General features: G+C 48.2%; 1 protein-coding gene across 1 annotated transcript in view; it reads left to right on the forward strand.

Annotated features, from left to right (window-relative positions):
* The first annotated feature begins 2,311 nt into the window (after positions 1-2,311).
* The window catches only part of Gnb5 (G protein subunit beta 5), a 31,596-nt gene continuing 12,694 nt past the window's right edge, over positions 2,312-21,213 (forward strand). The window contains exons 1-4 of the mRNA XM_028773572.1: positions 2,312-2,627; positions 14,109-14,245; positions 18,794-18,835; positions 19,738-19,814. Coding sequence (XP_028629405.1) covers positions 2,516-2,627; positions 14,109-14,245; positions 18,794-18,835; positions 19,738-19,814 — 368 coding nt within the window. The 5' untranslated portion in view covers positions 2,312-2,515. The remainder of the gene's footprint in view (positions 2,628-14,108; positions 14,246-18,793; positions 18,836-19,737; positions 19,815-21,213) is intronic.

A 21,213-nucleotide genomic window follows, 5' to 3' on the forward strand; every position in this document is an offset into this window, starting at 1 on the left:
TCTAATGCGTGCCTGTGGCAGATAAGTTATATAGAGTAGGTTTGTAGGATGAGTTTCCAGGCTCCAGGAAGACTCTGCTGTGTGTCTGGGATCCTGGCCTGTGTGTTATCCTAGGCAGTAGGAGCACCAGTTGTTACCCATTTCCAGAGGCCTATTTTCCCACTGGAGAGATAGAAATGCTAACAGATTTGTACTTTGGGGCTCTGTGAGGGTCGTGTGAAATCACGGCAAGGCGTCCAAACCACACCTAAGAAGCTGTTATTCCTGGGGCTAATGATTTTTGCTTCTGTCTCCTCCCAGTCTACCTAATGAGCCTCCAAACTAGAAGAAATTCTAGTTGACAAACAGTCCCAGGAGACCTGTTCACGCTTCCTGTCTTAGCTTTTAGGATGGCCTGCCTGATCTTGTCCAGCCTAAGCAGAGTGCAAAACTAAACTCCAGAGCTCCTGAGTCCCACCCGCTGGTCAGGAAAGGAACTGAACAGAAATCATGACTTCTTTGTTCAAAGTACATGAAATCTTGTCCTCACCAAAGTTCTCTATTCTCAGGCTTCAGATCATCACCAAAAAAAAATGTATTCAGCCCTGGGAATCAGTCCCTGTCTTAGAAGATCCACCAGGCTGTGCTCAAAGCTATGGCTCACTAAAGCCCCCCTTTGGTAACATGTGGTATTGTACCCTTTCCTGATACCCCAACAGGAGTGAGTACTGCACACAGACATAGATGCAGACAAAACACCCATATACATAAAATAAAATAAAAAGAAGTAAATAAATCCTTAAATTTTAATTAAAAATATGTTTATTTATGAGAGGTTTGCCTGTATATATGTCTGTAAACCATGGGCATGCCTTGTGTCAACAGAGCCAGAATAGGGCAGTGAATTCCCTGGAACTTACATTACTAAGAATTGTGAGCCACCACATGGGTGCTGGGAATAAAAACTGAGTCCCCTGGAGGAACACAAAGTGTTTGCCACTGTTGAGCCATCGCCCCAACCCTCTGCTCTCTGTGTGTGTACACTTTATATGCACATACATGTACATTAATGTAGCCTGGTTCACACATTTAATAAGCAACCATGAGCTTATTTCCATTCTGAGGATAAAATGATAGATACAGTGCTGTATGGCAGTCTGCATGATTAATCCCAGCACTCGAGAGGTAGGGGCAGGTTGAGCAACATGACTCCTGAGCCAGCCTGCTCTGCAAAGCCAGGGCTATAAAGAGTGAGACAGATACAGATAGACAGCAGGAGCGGGGGCAGGGGGCGGGGCACAAATAGAGGAAGAAACAAAGACAGACAGACAGAGTCATAAGGAATAAAAATAGGTGGTGGATAATCCTCTAAAGAAAAAAAAGGAGAAGAGGGCTGGCAGAGAAGTCTCCTACAGTACCCTCCACAGCACCTAATGCTCATAAAAGCCCTGGGATGCAGATGCTAGAAAACAGACTTTTCCAGGTAAGGAAATGGAGGCTCCCAGAATCTCACCTAAAAGACAGCTATGTGTACATTAATGCAATTTCCTTCTCAGACTGAGAAGGCCCAGAACAGATGCAGGATTACACACACACAAGAGCACTCCAGCACTGGAGACTGCGTCTGCAGTGTTCTGTCCAAAATTTGCAAACTTGATTCTCCTTCCCATCTTTAAGGTCACAGAGGAAAGAGAGGAGGTCTAAGTGAGAGCCTACCTGTGAAGCTGAACTGCCTGGGTTCAAATCCTGCCTTCCTTTCTTCCTGGAAGTGTGATACCGAGTGATCATGGCCCTTTGTCCCTACTCTGCATCTGTAACTCTGGGGTGGGGTGGGAGGTGGCAGTGTCTGAGATTCCTTTCACAGCGACTCAGGTGAGCATTGAAAGAGTCACTAAGGAACCTAGTCCAGGGAAGTGTAGCTGGAGTTATCAAATTCTCAAGTTCAATAAAAACATAAGCAGACCTTCATTCCAGAGGAGAGGACGCCCCTGACCCCAGCAGGATGCGCCACTGACCCTTGCTTTTGCTGTCGCACCCCAAGACCCCAGCAGTCAAAACTCATTTTTAAAAGAATGTTTGGATTAGTGGGTTGTGAGGCACGTGTATGAAGCTTCCTGTCCACCAAGTCCCCGAGATGCCAAGGGCTGGGCGGTGTGGCTTCGACTTCACTAGGCTCCCCTGGAGCCAGGGACCAGAGTTGGGGGTCATAGCTTGGTCTCTGAGCCTCAGTTTACCCTAGCCTCCCACTTTCACCCACCCCCATTCCCACTCCCACTCCCACTCCCACTCCCATCCCCACACACACACCCTCCACTGCCCCACCTCCGAGCATCGCCCCGCCCGGTTCTCAGGGAGGGCACCGTGGGTGGAGCCAGCGGAGTCTGTCACCGCAGCGGTCGCGTCACTGCCGAGGGGGCGGGCCCGGGGCGGTGTTCGGGGTCACGGAGGGTGCTGCTGCTCCCGCCCTCTCCACGGCCCCCGCGTCGACTCACAATCTCCCGCTTTGCGTTTCTCTCTCGGCTGCATCCGGATAAAGATGGCAACCGATGGGCTGCACGAGAACGAGACGCTGGCGTCGCTGAAGAGCGAGGCCGAGAGCCTCAAGGGCAAGCTAGAGGAGGAGCGGGCAAAGCTGCATGACGTGGAGCGTGAGTTCGAGCAGGGGTGGAAGGGAAGCTCTCGGCCGGAGTGGACCAAACTCTCCGAGGGGCTGGCGGACCCGCGTGGGACCGGTTCCAACATCCCGGGAGGGAGGATGCCGAGCCCCTCCCAGGAGCGGGTGGAGAGGCGCAGACAGCAGGTGCCGGGAGGAGGGACCGCTTTACAGTTCCTCGTTGGGCTGCTCTGCCCCCTCAGGTCCTTCCTCTGCGTGAATTTCGAAGCTCTCTTTCCCATCTCTCCTCTGTCCTTGGGGGCAGGGAGCTGGATGGCGGAGGGGAGCAGACGTCCTTTCTGCATCCTCCGGCTCAGCTTGTGGTAGGCCCTTGTAGAAGCGTTTGATAGATGCTGCCCCTGACGTAAAAGGGCTAACGCGGTGCAAATAAACTTGCCAGTGTGCCCGCATCCCAGGGACTCTCGGCCAGAGGGGAGACCCCCGTCTCAGAGCTCAGAGTGGGGACCCTGCTCGGACAGTGGTCTTACCCGCTCACCCTCCCTTACTGAGCAAGGCCTGCGGGCCCCCAACCCCTACACACTTCTGTGCGGTGCCCTCCCCCGCATCCCTCCCCACCTTCCTAATAGGTCTCAGCCTTTTAAATTCCATTTGGAGACGGGAACTGGGGTTCAGTGTGAGGCCTTTAGTGTTTGATTTCTTTGAAACTTGCTGGAAGTACAGAACCCTGGTTATGTCTCCCCCCCCCCCCCCCCCCCCCCCCGGTCTAAAGTGAGGAAAGGGCAGCAAGCTCCTGTGTGGCTTAGAAATGTGTTCAAATGTAAGTAGTTAAATTGTTGGGGGTTTTGTTTGTTTGTTTGTTTGTTTTATTTTGGTTTGGTTTTTTGTAACAAGATCAAGTCTGGTGCAGCTACTTGGTGCTTTGCGGGGTGCAGGCCTTTCTGTGCCTTAGATGGTTGACATTTATTTACCCAGTGACCCCAAGATGACTGCCACTGCTCCAAATGTTGCCCCTGTATCCAAAACAGGAAGAAGGGATAGTGTGAACACCGGGTTCTTTTCCTTCTTAGGGGGAAAACAAAAAGTTTCCTAGAATTCTCTCGTCACAGCATTTCTGTTTGTACTTCATAGTGCATGTGGCCCCTGCCAGAGAGTCTGGAAAAGGGGGAGCCAGGCTGAGCACACTGCCACCCTAAACTGAGGAGGAGTGAGGAGTCCTATCAGAGGCGTGACAGGGAGTCTGCCTCCTCAGGCCTTGTATGTTACAGAGATGATGGTGTTGCCTCAAGCTTGGTATCAGTGCCTTGGACTTCATTTGACAGCTTAGCCCTGTGGCTTGAGCAGTCTTTTAAAGTCCGACGCAGATGGCCCTGTGACATGAGCTCACACAGGGAGACTCTGGTCTTGCCTTTCCCTTATCTCCTAGAGTCCCCCTCTGACCATAGCCTCTCCCGGGCGCTTAGGAATTGGCTCTCTCCTGTACCTCAAAGCCCTGTCCTGTGTTCTGTCCCTTCCCTGACATCAGAACAGACATTTTGATCAACTTCCGAAAGTCTTGCCAGGGACCCTGACTCTGGCCCTCCTGCACCCTCCCCAGCCATGGATATATCCGCCTCCTGACTCTTCCTGCTGAACTCCAGGGGCTGCTGAAGAGAGGGCACCAAGAGGCCTCTGTGGTCAGTGGCTAAGTCACCCCTGCAGTATCCTTAGTCAGCTTGGTCTCCCTCTGAAAACAGTCACACACGCACACACACACACACACACCTCTATCTTTTACTCACACAGTTTTGCCAGCCTCTGCTTGGCCCTTAAAGATGCTGCAGTGAACAAATAATGTTCCCTCAGGAGTCTTTGGTCGAAAGCAGGGAGTCGGGCATTCAGTAGGTAAAATAAGACGTGGGATAGACATCTGCTCTGGATGGAACAGAGGGGTGGGGAGGTGGGAAATGCGTGCTTGGGGAGCTCAAAAACTTCCAGAGACTGTGACCGGGAGTGGCTCCCAGGAAGGACCTTTGAATACTCCTTACCTGTGTAAAGGACAAGGCTGTCCCAGGGAAGAGCATTTGAAACAAAACAGCAGTGCAAAGCTGGGTAGGGGGAAGCATTGCTCTAGTGGGGCAAAGCTGAGGCAGGGGAATATTTTTGCTGTACTGAGGGGAAGCTGAGGCTATGTCTGGAGAGGCATAGACAGGGGTAAAGGGGTAGGGAAAATGTCGGAGTCTGGTGGGACACAGTGAAATATTTTGGGTATTATCCATGTGTGCATGTGTCTGTGTGTACATGTGTGTGCATTTGTGTGCCTGTGTATAAGTGCCTGTGTGTGTCTGTGTGTACATGTGTGTGCATGTGTGCATGTATGTATTTACGTGCATGTGTGTGTGTGTGTGTGTGGCATGTATGTGCATGCACGCATGTGTATGTATGTGTAGAGACCTGAAGCAAACCTCATGTTTCATTCTTCAGAATGCTGTTCACCTTGGTTTTTTAAAACAGGCCTCTCATTTTACTTGAACCAATAGGTGTGCCAGGCTGGCCAGTGAGCTTGAGGGGTCCTCCTGTCTCTGCCTCCCTAGACTGGAATGAGCAGCATGAGCCAGTGCAGCCAACTGTATTGACACTCAGATCCTGATTCATGTGCTGTCTCCCCAGCCCTAGGACTTGGGATTTCAAAAAGCCTGAGTGAACTGAACCACTGATGTGTTTGGGTTTGAGTTTTCTAAATTACTTTTCAATTCTTTTCTTTGTGTATGTGCACTTTTACAGAACACAGAAGACTGATTGGCCCTATCAAAACTAAGTCAAATTTCTTTTACAACTTCCGGAGGGGTTGGGGGCAGTGAGAAGACTCAACAGGTTGTAGCCAAAGCCTAAGGACCGTAGTGGCATCCTTAGGGCCCACTTGCAAAAAGAGACAGACAGCTTCGGGTGTCTTCTGAGGTCCGCATATGACACGTGAATCAGTGATAAATAAATATAAGTTTAAAATAAATGTATGGAAAATCAATTATGAGGCATAGCTCAGCTGCAGACGGCTTGCCTAGAGTGTGAAGGCCTGGGTTCCGTTCCCTGCACCACATAAACCAGGCATGGTAATGCAGGCCTTCGATCCCAGCACTTGAGAGTCAAGGCAGCAGGTCAAGGTTATCCTCCACTACATAATGGGTTTGAGGCCAGCCTGGGCTGCACGAAACTCTGTTTTAAAACAGACAAATATAGAAGTAAATATCTTTAAGTCAGTGCAACAGTTGGGGATGAGAAACTGAAAGGGGTCTATCGATTCCTGATCCAAACTCCAGCCTCAGTCCTGTAACTATAACACTCAGACCAGGGTCCTACTCTGTAGATGTCACTCCCCAGTCAGATCCTTGGCCAGCATAACATGCCTGAAGTACCTCACTTGGCTTGTGTGACAGGAGTTGGCCTACCTCAGTTGCACAGCCAGGAGCTCCTGTCTCCCCAGCTTCCTGCAGAGTTCCTTCTTCTCCCTAGATCCTCCCACCGAACCTGCAGATAATCCACTGCCGGGAGGGGCCTTCCTTCATGGAACAATCACACTGCTACAGCTCGTGCTGGCCTCCTTTGCTACACAGACTTCCACAGTCTGAGGACTGTTAGTCTGACTTCTGACTGAGTGACTGGGTGAGTGGGCTCAGAGGCTCCAGGGAGAGCCATTCCCTACACCCACAGTCTGAGGATGCTGAGGTCCTCAGCTTACAGTCTGTTCTCAGTATCTAGAGCAGTGATTCTCAACCTTCCTAATGACCACTACTTCTGACATCGCCCTCTCTGACCCACTCTACTGTCTCTTATGTAAAGGACCCTCAGAGTTACATTAAGTCCACCCAGACCATGGCCCCATCTCAGAGTCTTTAACATCCTCCAATCTGCAAAGGCTCCTTTGCCACATAAGGTGACATCTTCAGTTTCTAAGGATGTGAGCTTCATCAGAAGCCATGAATTTAGTATGTCAAAAGCCCTTAGATCAGGGAGAGTCACCATCTCCAGCCTCAGACTCCAGATGCAAAGAACATTCTTCTGCCCTTATGAGAGGACAGAGGGTAGCACTCAGGCTGGCCTTGTCAATGCAGCTGGAGGAGAGCAAGGAGGGTTTCTGGTACAGGTTGCCCTTCTCCATGTTTCCCTGTGTTCTAGAGAGCCGAAGTTTTTCTTATTAAAATAGCAAAATGAAAAAAGCCCAAGTATTGGACAGTATGTTCACCATGGTCTAGTTGGCACAGAATGTCTATAAAGATGTACTGTTCTCTCTAGAGGGCCCTGAGATGTGGAAATGCTTCTCTTTAAGGGCCATCTCTGCATGCGCCATAGGAGTGGTCGAGTTTGGGGACGGTGTCAAGACACCGGGAGGGAAGAGGACCCAGCTCAGTGTTAGAGCCTCAGTGTCAGAGTGAAGAACGCTCTGGAAGGCAGGCTGACAGGAAAGAGCTGGCAGCTTGCAGCATCCTGGGCTGGGGGAGCTTTATCCAGACTCCCAGCTCCTCTGAGGCAGCTATTAATTTGTTAAGACGCAAAACTGAATAAAAATGTATGTAAATTTCCAGTGTACAACTCCAGACTCCATCTGGGTTAATCAGAGGATTTGCCAGTCAGGGCCGATGACTTTTCTGTTTGTTCTGAGTGTGCTTTTGTGAAAGGTTTTACCCTCAAACTCGCTATGGTTGGAGCTCCATACTAATCTGATCTCATAGCTTAGGGGGAAATCTAGGCAAAGCCATAGTCTAGTCAGGCCTGAAGCATGTGTTCCCTTTGCAGCCCTGGTACCCAGCTGAGAGAAAGCTGATGTCCAGGCAGATGGCCTCCTGCCTGCTGCACCCCTCTCCAACGCCTGGAGCAGAAAGCCAGCCTGCCTTTCATTTTCTGTCCCCTGACTTCTCCTGGTCTGTCGCTGGAACATGCCCACTAGGGGCAGTGTTTCTGCTGGATCCTCAGAGTATCTGGGATCACTGTGGGGAAGTTAGATAACGTGAAGGAGACGGTTCTTTACAGCCCCCCACTTCAGGCACCTCTTTTCATGTTTTGATATACCTCATGGCTTGCTTTATGTTTATAATTTTATAAACACTCTTGAGATTGTATTAAATGTATTTGAGACACAGTTTACATTTAACCCAATAGTTCCTCCTGCTAGATACAGGAGATAAAGCAGAGAGACAGGAACTCATGTGCCCCATTGTGGTCTCCAGCAAGGCTATGTAGCTGAGGCTGATCTTGAACTTCCGATGCTAATGCCTTCACCTCCCAAATGCCAGGATTCCAGCTGTGCACCCACACACACACAACCAGTATCACCTGAAAGCTGAGTGGCAGCTCTGTCCTGATGGGAGGTTGGTCTCCCAGACTGAGAGATTATTCTCACAGTCCCAGCTAGATAACCCTAATGCTTGCATTTCAAGGAGGGCAGCAGAGGCTCAAAGGAACCTGCCTGCTTCCATGGAATTGAAAGTGATGTCCTTGCATTGGCCTTGTCCTTCCCTGAGAGATAAGAAAGCCACTGTGGCTCCCTGGCCTTCCCCTTTTCTGGTGTAGATAGCCCTGGAGCCCAACCGTTCTCTCTGGTGATTTCACAGCCTAGGTTTGCTTTTGTGTTGTCTAGACCGTGTCTACTAAGATATTGCCTCTAAGAAAAAGTGGAGGAACACTTCTGCAGCTAAAAGGGAAGGCTGAAGACCACTGTTCTATGCATGTGCCCAGTGCTCACAGATCTCAAGCTCCGTACAGCCAAGACTGGCCATCATGCTCAGCCCTACTGACCCAGAGCTCAGCATAGAACCTGGTCATGGAGGGACATGGAGGGAGCCTTGGATGTGCACAGTGTGGCACTCTGATTGAACTTTCCGTAACCAAGCAGAGGTTGAGCTAGGACCAGGCAGTCTCTTAACTAACCCTGAGACTCACTGACCTGGCTACCTCCCATGGTATGGGAGTCCATGGTTAGGATGTCCCAGAGCCTGAATGTCATTTTTTTTGATTTTCTGAAGACTCACAGCCACATTGCATAAAGTCGATCCCACTCTTGAAGGCGTGTGAACCTGTTCTCAAGGGCTGAAGTGTGAGTATGTAAAGTCCTCAGTCCTCTGAGCTTTGGCTTCCTTACTTGTAGGAATAATAAATCTTTAAAACTGTGTCCTAGCCTGGCTGTGGTGGCACATGCCTTTAATACCAGCATTTGGGAGGCAGAGGCAGGCAGATCTCTGAGTTTGAGGTCAGAATGGTTTATAATGAGTTCCAAGAGAGCCAAAGCTATGGAGAAACCCTATCTCAAAAAAAAAAAGCAAAAAAACAGGAAGGGGGCATTAGAGAGATGGCTCAGTGGTTAGGAGCACTAGCTGCTCTTCCGGAGGTCCTGAGTTCAATTCCCAACAACCTTATGGTGGCTCACAACTATCAATAATGAGATCTGGTGCTTTCTTCTGTCTGGTGCCCTCTCCTATCATGCAGGCATACATGCAGATAGAGCACTCATAGGAAATATAAATAAATCTATCTTTTTTTAGTTAAAAAAAAAAAAACCTATGTCCTCAAACTGTTGTACAAAGCCTTCCATCCATACCCAATTCAACAAATGGGGGATAGTGTCCAAAAACATTAAAAGTCTTGGCATGTGTGATGGCACGTCTGAGGGAGGGGGGGGGAGGGAGGGAGGGAGGGAGGGAGGGAGGGAGGGAGGGAGACAGGTTCCCACCTGTCCCTTCCCTACCCCTGCCAGCAGGAATCCACAGCACCCTGTGGCTCCCTGACCCTCATGCAACAGCTCAGATACTGTCATACTACAGAGTGCTTGGAACCTGCATGTTGTCCTGTCTGCTGCTTCCAGGCTGTGAGCCTCCTAAGAGCAGAGATGGCCTTGTTCTTCTAACAAAGTATTAGGCATGGGATTTAATACCCAGTTAAGCACTTCCATCTCCCTCCTGGAGCTTTGGGTTCTGACTATGCTGGTTCCAGAATATTTAGCAGTTGAAGATGCGTGGGCTCCAGCTGAGCAGAAAGGCAGTGAAGCCTAGTAGATACTGTGGGCATGGGTCAGGGAACAGGTGCCTTTGGATCAGCTTCTAGGCTGTTGAGTCACATCAGACTTAGAGGGATCTCAGGAGCGTGGCACAGCAAATGCTGCAGTCTCTGTAGAAGGTTTTGCCAAAAGAGCAGAGTCCCCTGACCTGGTTCCCTCCCCAGTGTCATCCCTATACCACACTGCGGCCAAGGACAACCACAAAAAGATAGATCTGTGTCACTCAGGTGACGGTACACCAACAGACCACTGCCAGTCGAGAACAACTGTTTCAGGCGAACAAACATTACGTCACTCTGCTCTCTGAAAAGAGTTCCTCTGCTGTCTCGGATTATGTCACACCTTTGGGCTTTGATTTCCTCAGCTGAGGATGCCCACTGAGAGCCCCTACATAGACTTATTCTCTGAGTGCAGATATCACCCTACAGCCCAGTGCAATCTCCTGTCATCTGGAGAAGCTTTGTGTGCCGTCATCTCTGGGTTAGCAAGTGTCTCCTCTGTGCCAGGCTTGAGTGGCTAGCAAGAGGGACTGAAAAAGGATCAAACCATCCAGAGGAAAGAGGACTTGCTGGGAGGCAGACTCTTAGTCCCTGCAGGTAGCTCTAGCAGGACACACCACTGTCTTCCTGAAGCTTACCTGCCAGCCACATTTCCTAACCAGTTACCATCCCTAATGTAGTCACCAGCATGTTCCTCACTTCTTTTTAAAGTTAAATATAGCATATTCTGGAGGGACAGTCTGTCAGAAGGCAAAGGAGAAACCCTACTTGCCCCAACCCCACAAATACATATTTAGCTCTTTTCCAAATTTTGTATTTCCTGATATTTAATTTTTTTGTAATTCTTTAATTCAATGCTTGTAAGATTTGGCAGCTAGAAGCAGGATGGCGTGGGTTGGGAGCGAATCCATGTGGGAAAGGAAGACACGGAGAGAAAAGATAATTGATGGTTGGGATATGTTAAAATTGGAGTTATATAACGAGGGCCCTCTGTTAGTTGGTGAGATATCTTGGGTTTGGATTTTCTTTTTTCTTTTCTTTTTTTTTTTTTTTTAGGGATGTTGAAAAGCTAGGCTTCCCCTAATGCTGAAACAAAAGAAGCTGCAGTAATATGGGCATGGGATTTCAGTGTAAAATATTAAACAGGGAACTACAGAAACGGTCCAGGGCTTAAGAACACTGGCTGCTCTTCCAGAGGACTCTGAATCAGTTCCCACAACCCACATGGCAGCTCACCGGTCTGTAACTCCAGTGCCACAGGGTCCGACTCCTTCTTCTGGCCTCTGAGGGCACTTCCTACACTTGGTGTACATACGTATCTATGCAGGTGGACACTCATACACATAAAATAAAAATAGATAAATCTTTTAAAAGAATTTAAGACATGCTTCCTAGTGGTGGAGGCTTGTGTAGAAGGCCTGTAAGAATTCAGAAGACTGAATCTGTTCTTTAACTTTTGTCAGTATGCCTTGTGAGGACTGTCTGTGTAAGGGAATGGTAGTAGGCTGTCTGTGGAATAATCACTCAGTGTTTCTAGGCTCTGCAGTGAGTGCTGAGCTCTGACACAGCATTTTAGAATGTACGAGAGCTTTTTACCACTGAGATTTTCTGTCATTTGAGTGTTTTCACTTTGTTTTGTTTTGGGGCCAGGTACTCATGATATAACTCTGGCTGACTTCAAACTCACAGAGATGCACCTGCCTCAGCCTCCTGAGTGCTGGAGTTACAGATGTGCACCACCACACTGACACTAGGAACTTGATGACTTTGCTCTTCTTCTCAAGGACCACTAACAGGGATCGAGGTTTCTTGGAGAAAAGACTGACTCAATGGTTCAAGTAGGGCAAGAAACCTGAGCTGGGAGCTCCCAAGGATAATGAGATGCGGTAGAAAGTCCTGAGACTCCGAATGATGGGGCTTCTCCTGAGCCATGGGGACAATTCGAGCTTTGGAGTAAAAGCACAGAAAAGCCAAGTATGTTGCTCAGTAGTTGAGTGCTTTCTTGGCACACCCAGGGTTGAGGATGGGGTTCAATTGCTGGAGCGATTGCTGGTAGGCACACTCCCAGCATGGGACAAAAGGAAGTCATAGAAACTGATTATGATCTGGCAGATACAGTAAAATCCATGAAATCCATACTGCTGCCAATAATGAATCATTAGGCTGGGTGTGGAAAGCAGCCCCTGGGTGTGGAAGGCATGGTGGGCTTCGGGAAATCACCAGTCACCCACCGTCAGCACAGTGTCTGGGATGTTAGTGTGTGGTTCCATGGGGAAGTTGGAGTTGGAGGAGCAGAGGCCTGGGTGAGGCTGACTTGGTAGAATGTTTGCCTCCGTGTACATGACACCACATACATCAGGAAGGGGGATACATGTCTGGGAAGGTGGAGGCAGGAGCATCAGAAATGTAAGGTCATCTTCAGCTACCAGGCAAGTTTGAGGCTAGCCTGAGGTAAGTGAGAGACTGTTTATCAAGAACTGCTCCCAAAAGTTGGAGGAGCAGTACCCCATTTAGTCCCAGAATCCATCCCCAGACAGTACTTTTTCATGATGTAAGGGGGAATGGCAACTGACAGGCCACCTTCACCAAGTGGTCAAAGTCACCATCAGCAGAAGAGGGACAGGTTGAAGAACACAGGCCTCTGGTCAGTTGTCTCCCTGTGGGGTTCCTGGCAAGTGTGTCTGGGCAGAGCCTCATCCTGAGTGAAGGGCCCCAAAGGATGCTGTGAATGACCTCAAAGTTACCTTTTCTGTAAATGATGTTTGGGATAGCACACAGCAAGGCCTGTATTAGGCACCATTAATTCCCTGATGTAGATCACTATTCTATGGTTCTGTAAGACAGCTCTTTGGACTCAGAGTCGAGGTAAGAGCACAGGAAAGGAAGCAAAAAAGACACTCACAAGGAGCACAGTTATCATGGCCTTGGCTTCCAGCTATAGGGTAGGGGAAGTCTGCCGTCAGCTTACCCATGAAAGAAACAGCTCAGTGCCTCTCTCAGCCCACTGCCCTGACTATTCAAGAACCAGGCCTTCCCTGGGCTGTTCTCTGACTCCCCCTGATTGCTGAAAGGCATGGGAGCCCAGGCCTATCCTGGTTCAGCCTCTAACCAGGAAGAGAGTGGTACCCTTCAACTGCCTACCATTGAGGGGAGTCCCTGAACCCTGCAGACCTCCATCTCCCCATCAGCTTCATGATGGACTCTACTTCCTCACTGTCAGCTCTTGGCCAGCATCAGCCACGACTCTCTAAACCCATGAACAAAGGACACAGGTCCCAGCCCTAGGGAGGCTGCTATGAGGGGCTCTGATGTCACAAGTAGATTCTGTCCAGACTTTTAGGAGAGTGTTGATATCTGTGGACTCAGAGTTCTTCAGCTCAGCGCTTGTTTGTGGATTCCTGCAGTTCCCAGAATGCCCCAGGCCTTTGCTAGGGACAGTTAGATACACATAGTGTTTACTGCCAGGCAGCAAGTTTTTATAAAGTTAGTTTCCCTTGTGAGTAGAAAGGGGAGTAGAGGGTAGATATAGTTCAGTTGGTAAAATGCTTGCCATGAAAACACTAAGACCTGAGTTCAATCTCCGGCACCCCAGAAAGCTGCCTGATGTGGTGGCATGTGCACTTCTAACCCCAGTTCTAGGGAGGCAGAGACAGGAGGATACATAGCCAGCGCACCTATTCTAATTGGAAAAATTCCAGACTAAGTGAGAGACCCTGTCTCAAAGACATTCTTGAGTATCACATCTGAGGTTGTCTTCTGGAATTATACACTCACACATGCAAACACACACACACACACACAAACATATACAAGCATGTACATACACACACACCAAAAGAAACAAGAGGTATAATCCTCCTGTCCCAGGCTGGCTCCCAACAACTTGTATGGACTTGTATTATCCAAAGAGTCTGTGTGAATCTCTATATCTGCTGGCACATGGAGATAGCCGCCATACTCTACTGTCGTCTCTGCCCATCTCTGAGCTGGGGAAAAGTAGAATGCTTCAGAAATATGAAGCAGTTTTACTAGTCTTGCGACACATGCATATAAGAATACTTTGGGGGCTGGTGAGATGGCTCAGTGGTTAAGAGCACTGACTGCTCTTCCAGAGGTCATGAGTTCAAATCCCAGCAACCACATGGTGGCTCACAACCATCTGTAATGGGATCTGATGCCCTGTTATGGGGTGTCTGAAGACAGCTGCAGTATACTACATTAAATAAATAAATAAATAAATAAATAAATAAATAAATAAATACCTTTGGTCAGGAGCGAGCGGGGCCAGAGCGAGAGGGAGAAGGGAAGGGGGGAAAAAAGGAATACTTTGAGAACTATCAGGTCTTAAACACAAAAGAGAGCCCCTTGCTGCCTGTGCTCTCTAACTTTGGAAGAAAGCTTTGCACGCCCTAAGAATCAGAAGAAGATAAAAGCCCTTTGGGGACTCAACGCCTGGCCCTGAGTACCGGAACTGATTGTGGTCTTGTCCTTGCAGTACACCAGGTAGCTGAGCGGGTGGAGGCCCTGGGCCAGTTTGTCATGAAGACCAGGAGGACCCTCAAAGGCCATGGAAACAAAGTCCTGTGCATGGATTGGTGCAAAGACAAGCGGAGGATCGTGAGTTCCTCACAGGTACTGCACACGTGACCACCATGTTGTTCTTGCTGTGCAGCCTGAAAGTCTTTCTGATCACATAGCTAAGGAAGAAAGAGCCATCCTGTCAGCAGGCCCCTGTCTCCTCTTTATGACTTTGATTACTCTCCTGTGATGTGAGTTAACAATTCTCCTGCAGTGCTGAAGGTGTAGCTCAGTGTCAGTGCCTATGTGATGTGCACTGAGCCTTGGGGCTAACCCCCAGCACTGCACCCACAGATGCTCTGCACCCTGGAGAATGGTACTAATCTCAGACTAGTGATGGAAGAGCCACTGTGGACTGTGTCTGACTCCTTTGATGAAGCAGACAAGATCATTTCTTTCTATGATCTTACAAGGTCTCATTTGTGAATGAACCCATTCTTAAAAAGCCTTTCCCCACCTCCAGGCGGACGAATGACTGAAATTCCACTAATGTCTTTAAAAAAAAATATATATATATATATTTGTTTGAGTTCTTTATTTTTGGTTTTAGTTTTTGTGTTTGTTGTTGTTTTGTTGTTATTGTTGTTTCTTTTTAACGGGGTCTCGCTGTGTAGTTCTCTCTGGCCTGGAAATTGCTATGTAGATCAAGCTTTCCCTGAACTTAAAGAGATCCACCTGCCTTCTGTCTCCTGAGTGCTGGGATTAAAGGTGTGTATCCCCATACCAAGCAGTTTATTAATTCTTATTGTGTCTAATAAGAAGACATTTAATATCGTCTAGAATGTTTAATTTCTTGGCATAGCTTATGCCGGAAATTTATATCTTACATGGTCGTTGTGTATCTCTGCATAACATGTCACTCCAAACCTGAGAGAAAAGATTTAGCTCTGAGGTCCAGCACTTGTCTGGCAAGCACAAAGCCCTGGGTTCCACGCCCGGCACTGAAATACATTACCCCCAAGTTAAGCAGCCTAGCACAAGACATCATATATACGCACCTGAGCTTCAGTTCTTGCTCCACTATGAGGTTACTAAAGGGCCAGTTGGCTTCCTGTGTGACTGGGGCTGCCTTGCTCACGAGGCTGTAGGCTGAGCCTTTGTTTTTTGCTACGTGAACCTTTCCATAGTTTCTGCTCACAACTTGGTAGCTGACCTCTCTTATAGCAGGTGACCCAAGAAAGAGAAACAGAAGCAGAGCCATGCTGTTTGGTGGCCTAACCTTGGAACTGGCATTCCATCCTATCTGTTATATTGTATTTGGGCACATAGAACAACCCTCATAAAATAAGGAAGGAAACTGGCTTCCTCGGCTTAATAATTTCTATGAGTATTTTTAGGTTAGATATTGTCTCAGTTAGATTTCTATTGCTGTGATAAAACGCCTCGACTAAAAGCAATTTAGTGGAGGGTGGGAGGAGTGTATTTCAGCTTCCATGTTCCAAATCACCATCTGTCGTGAAGAGAAGGCAAGGCGGAACTCAAGGCAGGAACCTACAGGCAGGAACTATAACAGAGGCCATGAAGGACCATTGCTTACTGGAGCTGGCATTCCTAGACTCAGGCCAGCTCCATGCCACAGCTGCTGTCCCCCTATATTAGTGTCTCCACAGCAACTGGACTGCTCCCTCACCAGCACCCTCTTCTGGGCTCTCTTCAGGGGCTGTAACCCTGCTGCAAGGAGGCAAGCGTTAACTTCCCTTTACAATCCATTCAATCCTGGGCCTTCCACTGCTACAATGGCTGAGCTTTTCCAGTGGCCTCTCCTTCAGGGACTCACAGTGCCAAGATTCAGCTGCTCTCCATGACCCCACTGGCTGCCAAAATGAGGTTCAACCTTGTCTGCCTCTGGACCACATGTGCTGACCCTGAGGAAACACTTCCCAGAAAGTTCAGTTTCAGTGATGCTGATCTCTTAGTAATCACTACCAGGCAAGGTAGCACACACCTGCAATACCAACACCCGAGGAGTGGAGGCAGGAGGATCAGGAGTTCAAGGTCATTGGTTACATGAGTTTAAGAGCAACCTGTGACCTTTCTCAAGCAGAAGCCTAGGAACCGAAGTCCTTTGATTATTCGGTAGATCAGGTTCTTATATCAATATAGGTTTCCCCCTCCCCCACCCACATCTGGCTCCTGGTTCAGCTTTTTTCAAAAGAGGGCCCAACTTTTTTTTTTTTAAGTAATTTTTGTAAAAGTATGGAGGTGTACATGTTCTTGGCTGGAGAGATTTGTATTGCTTTTGCAAAGGATTCAGCTTCAGTTCCCAACACCCACTTCACATGGCTCACAGCTCCTTATAATTCCAGCTCCAGGGGATGGAGCCACCCCCTTTGTCCTCTGTGGATACTACACTCACCTGCACATACACACACACACACACACACACACACACACACGTGTAAGTAAAAAGAAAAATAAAATCTTTTTTAAAAAAAAATGTGCATGCTGTAGACAGTGTCTTTCTGGTTCAGACAAGTGTTATTAATTTGCTGTGTGACCTTCAGATCTAACACGTCATGTTGTGCTTCCTTTTTATTTTATATCTATAATAAATACATACATATCCACTGATCCTCTATGCATATTAATAACACCTGAAAGTAAAGCAGAGTCTTGACTCCTCTGTTTCAACCATTATCTTAATTGCATTTTTGTATTGTTTTGTTTATTGTTAGACAAGTCTTGTTTTGTAGGCTAAACTGTTCTCATACTTGCAATCCTCCTGTTTCAGCCTCTCAGGTACTGAGACTGCAGGCCTATGTCACCATGCCCAACTTACAGTTTTAGAGCACTTCTGTCTAATCTTTACTTGGTTTTGTAACGTGGTTGCTATTTAGCTATTTGTCTTTTCAATCTTTGCGAACACACCAACTGTCAGGAATTTTCTGTCACTCAAATGCCTCTTTAAAAAAAAAAAAAGACAGGGTCTCCTGTTTTCCAGGCTGGTCTCAAAATCACTGTTACCTTGGATAGCCTTGAACTTATGACCCTCCTGCCTCCACCACCCAAGTGCTAGGATTACAGATACGCATCACCACACCAGGATTGTGAAGTGCTGAGAACTGAACCCAGGGCTTCAGACATCCTAGGCTCTCTACCAACTCAGCTACAACCTGGCCCTTGTGTGCCACTCCTAGTGGAGAAGGAGCTCTGAGGCAGGGCCACTTCTGCATCTCTCCCTGCGTCCTGCTCTACTCCAGAGTGATGGGAGGTATGCATGGGAGTGTGGGATGGAGGCTAGTCTCAGCTGGGGCTTCTGCTGCTGTGAAGGGATGGCGTGACCACAGCAGCTCTTACAAAGGAAAACATTTCATTGGGGCTGCATTACAGTTTAGAGGTGTAGTCCATTACTGAAATGGCAGAAAGCATGGCAGTGTTGACATGGCGGGCAGACACGTGGTGGAAAAGGAGCTGAGAGTCCTATCGTTGGACCCACAGGCAGCAGAAGGAGACTGTGTCCCACACTTGACAGACTTGAGTTTTAAGACCTCAGAGCCCTCCCCCAGTGACATACTTCCTCCGATAAGGCCACACCTACTCCAACAAGGCCACCCTACTTTAACAAGGCCACATCTACTCCAATAAGGCCACACCTCCTAATAGTGTCACTCCCTAAAAGACCAAGCATTCACACACATGAGTCTATGGGGGCCATTCAAACCACCACAAGACTGGAAACATTGAAGATTCTGGAACAATCTTTGGATTCCTAGTAACCTTTTTCCCTTTAACAAAAGAGATTATTCACCCTGGTGAGTGGGAATCAGGTATGGAGGTGGAGGTAAATTCTCCTTCAGAGTGCACAGTGGGTAGGCGACGGGAAACAGCAGGCAGTGAGGCAGAGGAAACAACCACATTGAATCAGTGTCCTCCAGATGCAGAGGACCCTGGATCGGCTTTCCTAACTCATCCAGGTTTGACCATTTAGGCAGAAATTAGATCTAAAGACATGTGACCCTGAGATCTTAAAGGGCCCCAAACTGTGCCCTGTGACCTCAGTCACTCTTAGCCTTATCCAGGTTAAGAGAAAGATTCTGTCACTTTAACATCAGACCTTGCTTCTGCCCTAAGGGGTATTTTCCAGCCCACTCTCCCTGCTCCTTCACCGCCTTTACTTCCAGATGGCTCAAAGGATTAATACTGAGCCTGATCCAGGCATGGTGGTGCATGCCTGTAATCCCAGCTCTCAGGAGATGATAGCAGGCAGATCTAGTGGTCAAGATCATTCTTGGCTACCTATCGAGGTTTAAGCCAATCCAGGCTACCTAAGACCCTGTCCAGTGGAAAAAATAGTATCTGAGTCTTGCTTTCTCTGATTGATCTAGACACACACACACACACACACACACACACACACACACAAATGTAAGGCAGAGAGCTGAGCCTTTATAAAGCTCACTGGAAAACCCAGCTACAACTCCCTCACCCCACCCCACCCCCCTGCTATCCACAGGCAGGGGAAGGGTCTTGATCATTCTGGATTTCAGCTGCCTCCCTCACTACCCATCATGACAGGGTGCTCTGTGAACTTCTAGGCCATTACTGGTAAGAACACGCTGCCAGGTGTCAACTCCTGAACTGTTGGTTTTTTTCTCTCTGCAGGATGGGAAGGTGATTGTCTGGGATTCCTTCACTACTAACAAGGTGAGGTGCCCCTCCCAGGTACATCCTGGGCCTTGGGTTCCCAGCCAGGTCCCTTCTAGAGCTCTGTGAATGGCTCTAGAAGGAAATAGCAACTCTGCCAGCACTCCCTGCCCCACCCCTAGAGGACCACGATACCTGACCAGATAGGGCACAGCAAGATAAACCCCCCACACTTGATGTGTTCTGTGTTTATCTTCTGAGTGAGGATGAAAAGAATCAAAATTCTATCTTTCCTCCCCTCTCTACGTCTAGCGGAAGCCTGTAACCCTGTAGAAGTGAACACATGGCAGATGGGGTAGGAGTCTGCAGGGGGGTCCGACAGGCGAAGCTGTGGTTTGGGGCTGTCTGAGTCCAAGGCAAGAGCGTTCTGGGCATGCACATCTCAGATATATCTAAGGTTAGACTGTTCCCATGAACTAAAGACCGAAACTCTAAATGCAGATGTGGTTACAGGCCAGAGTCCACCATCTGTACAGGACAGTGCTTTCTGAGAAGTATGGGTGTCAGTCTCTGTCTGCAGCAATGGGCTTGTTTCTCACTGTAGAAAGGGGATCTCAATGCATAGTCTACTTCATAATCACATTAACAGATGTGGCTAACAGCTGCAGCATGCCCTGGTCAAGGGCCATTTACAGGACAGAGTCACCAATAGTCAAGCCCCTGGCAAATGATAAAAAAAGAGTGAGGTAGAATATGCTGTTACTTACTAATTGAGATTTGGTTGGCTGGACTCAGAAGGCTGAGTCCCCTCACCAGTGTGAAGCCCAGTTTCATGCCTTGCCACTGCCATGTAAATGGGGACAAACCAACAGGGACCCTGGTTTTTCTATTTTGTAAAAGCTCAGACATTAAAACCCACGTGGAAGCACCTTATTCACTCCTGATTGGTGCTTGTGTTTCAGGAGCACGCGGTCACCATGCCTTGCACCTGGGTGATGGCGTGTGCTTACGCTCCATCGGGATGTGCCATTGCTTGTGGGTAAGTTCTCCAAATGCCCCATTAGCCACAAAATAGTGCTTGTGTAGGCAAATAGTCCAAAATCCAAGCCGTCTAAAACATTTCTGATACAAAGCTATATTGTCTAACCATGAAAAACAAGTCCAGAATGGGTAGCCCTTAATAATATCTGGCCAAGAGCTTTCCTGAACAATAAAAAACACCCAGAGGCCCAGGGACTGTGAGGACATGAGTTCAGACCCCAGCACCTACATGAAAAGCCACACAGCAGAGACCCTCAAGATGGCTCAGGTCTTTCTTTTTACTGTGAAAGTTGATGACCCAGTCCAGTACTAGATCCCACTGGAAGGAGAGAACTGAATCTACCTCCACATGCATGCTCTGATGCATTTCTCTCTCTCTCTCTCTCTCTCTCTCTCTCTCTCTCTCTCTCTCTCTCTCACACACACACACACACACACATACACAAGGCACATGCACAATAACAGTATTTTTTCAACTAAAACTTAGATTTATTTACTTTATGTGTCTGAGTGTTTGCCTGCATGCACATGTGTGCACCATGCACCTGCCTGGTGCCCCCAGGTCAGAGGAGGGTGTTGGATCCTCTGGAACTGAAGCGTCAGTGTGCGATGCTGAGCAATGAAGCCAGGTTCTCTGCAAAAGCAGCATGTGCTCCTTTTCTTCTAATAGTTTTGTAGATATTTTGCATTTGCTATTTTTTGCTTATTTAATTTTATTATGACTTTTTGTATAGTGTATGCATTGCATACATGCCTGGTGCCCTCAAAGGCCAGTAGAGAGCTTTGGAGGCCCTGCAACTGGGTTACAGATGACTGTGAGTTGCCATGTGGGTCCTGGGATCGAACTCAGGTCCTCTATAAAAGCAGCTAGTACTTTGAACCACTGAGCCATCTCTCCAGCCATTAGGTTCGTAGCACCTTGACTCCCTATTAGCCGATTCGGAACTCTGGCTAATGTCTGAGCTGTGATAAAGACACAGCATATGCATAAGGAATGTTCTTTGGGGGAGATGTACATGTGCACCCTGATCTATTAGATGTCATGTTTGCACTCAGCTGGTTCTGCATTCACTCTCACACACTTGACCTGCTGCTTGTGAATCTAAGGAAAGGAGTATCCAAATTCATGTTTGTGGGTTTGTCTTGGTTTGATTATAGATTAAGAGGTCTTGTGTCAAAGGGGAGAGGTTGCGATATAAGATACTGCTAGCCGGGCGGCGGTGGCACACGCCTTTAATCCCAGCACTTGGGAGGCAGAGGCAGGCGGATTTCTGAGTTCGAGGCCAGCCTGGTCTACAGAGTGAGTTCCAGGACAGCCAGGGCTACACAGAGAAACCCTGTCTTAAAAAAAGAAAGAGAGAAAGAGAGAAAGAGAGAAAGAGAGAAAGAGAGAAAGA

Source organism: Grammomys surdaster, unplaced genomic scaffold (assembly GCF_004785775.1).
Source record: "Grammomys surdaster isolate TR1022 unplaced genomic scaffold, NIH_TR_1.0 231, whole genome shotgun sequence".
Lineage (NCBI taxonomy): Eukaryota > Metazoa > Chordata > Mammalia > Rodentia > Muridae > Grammomys > Grammomys surdaster.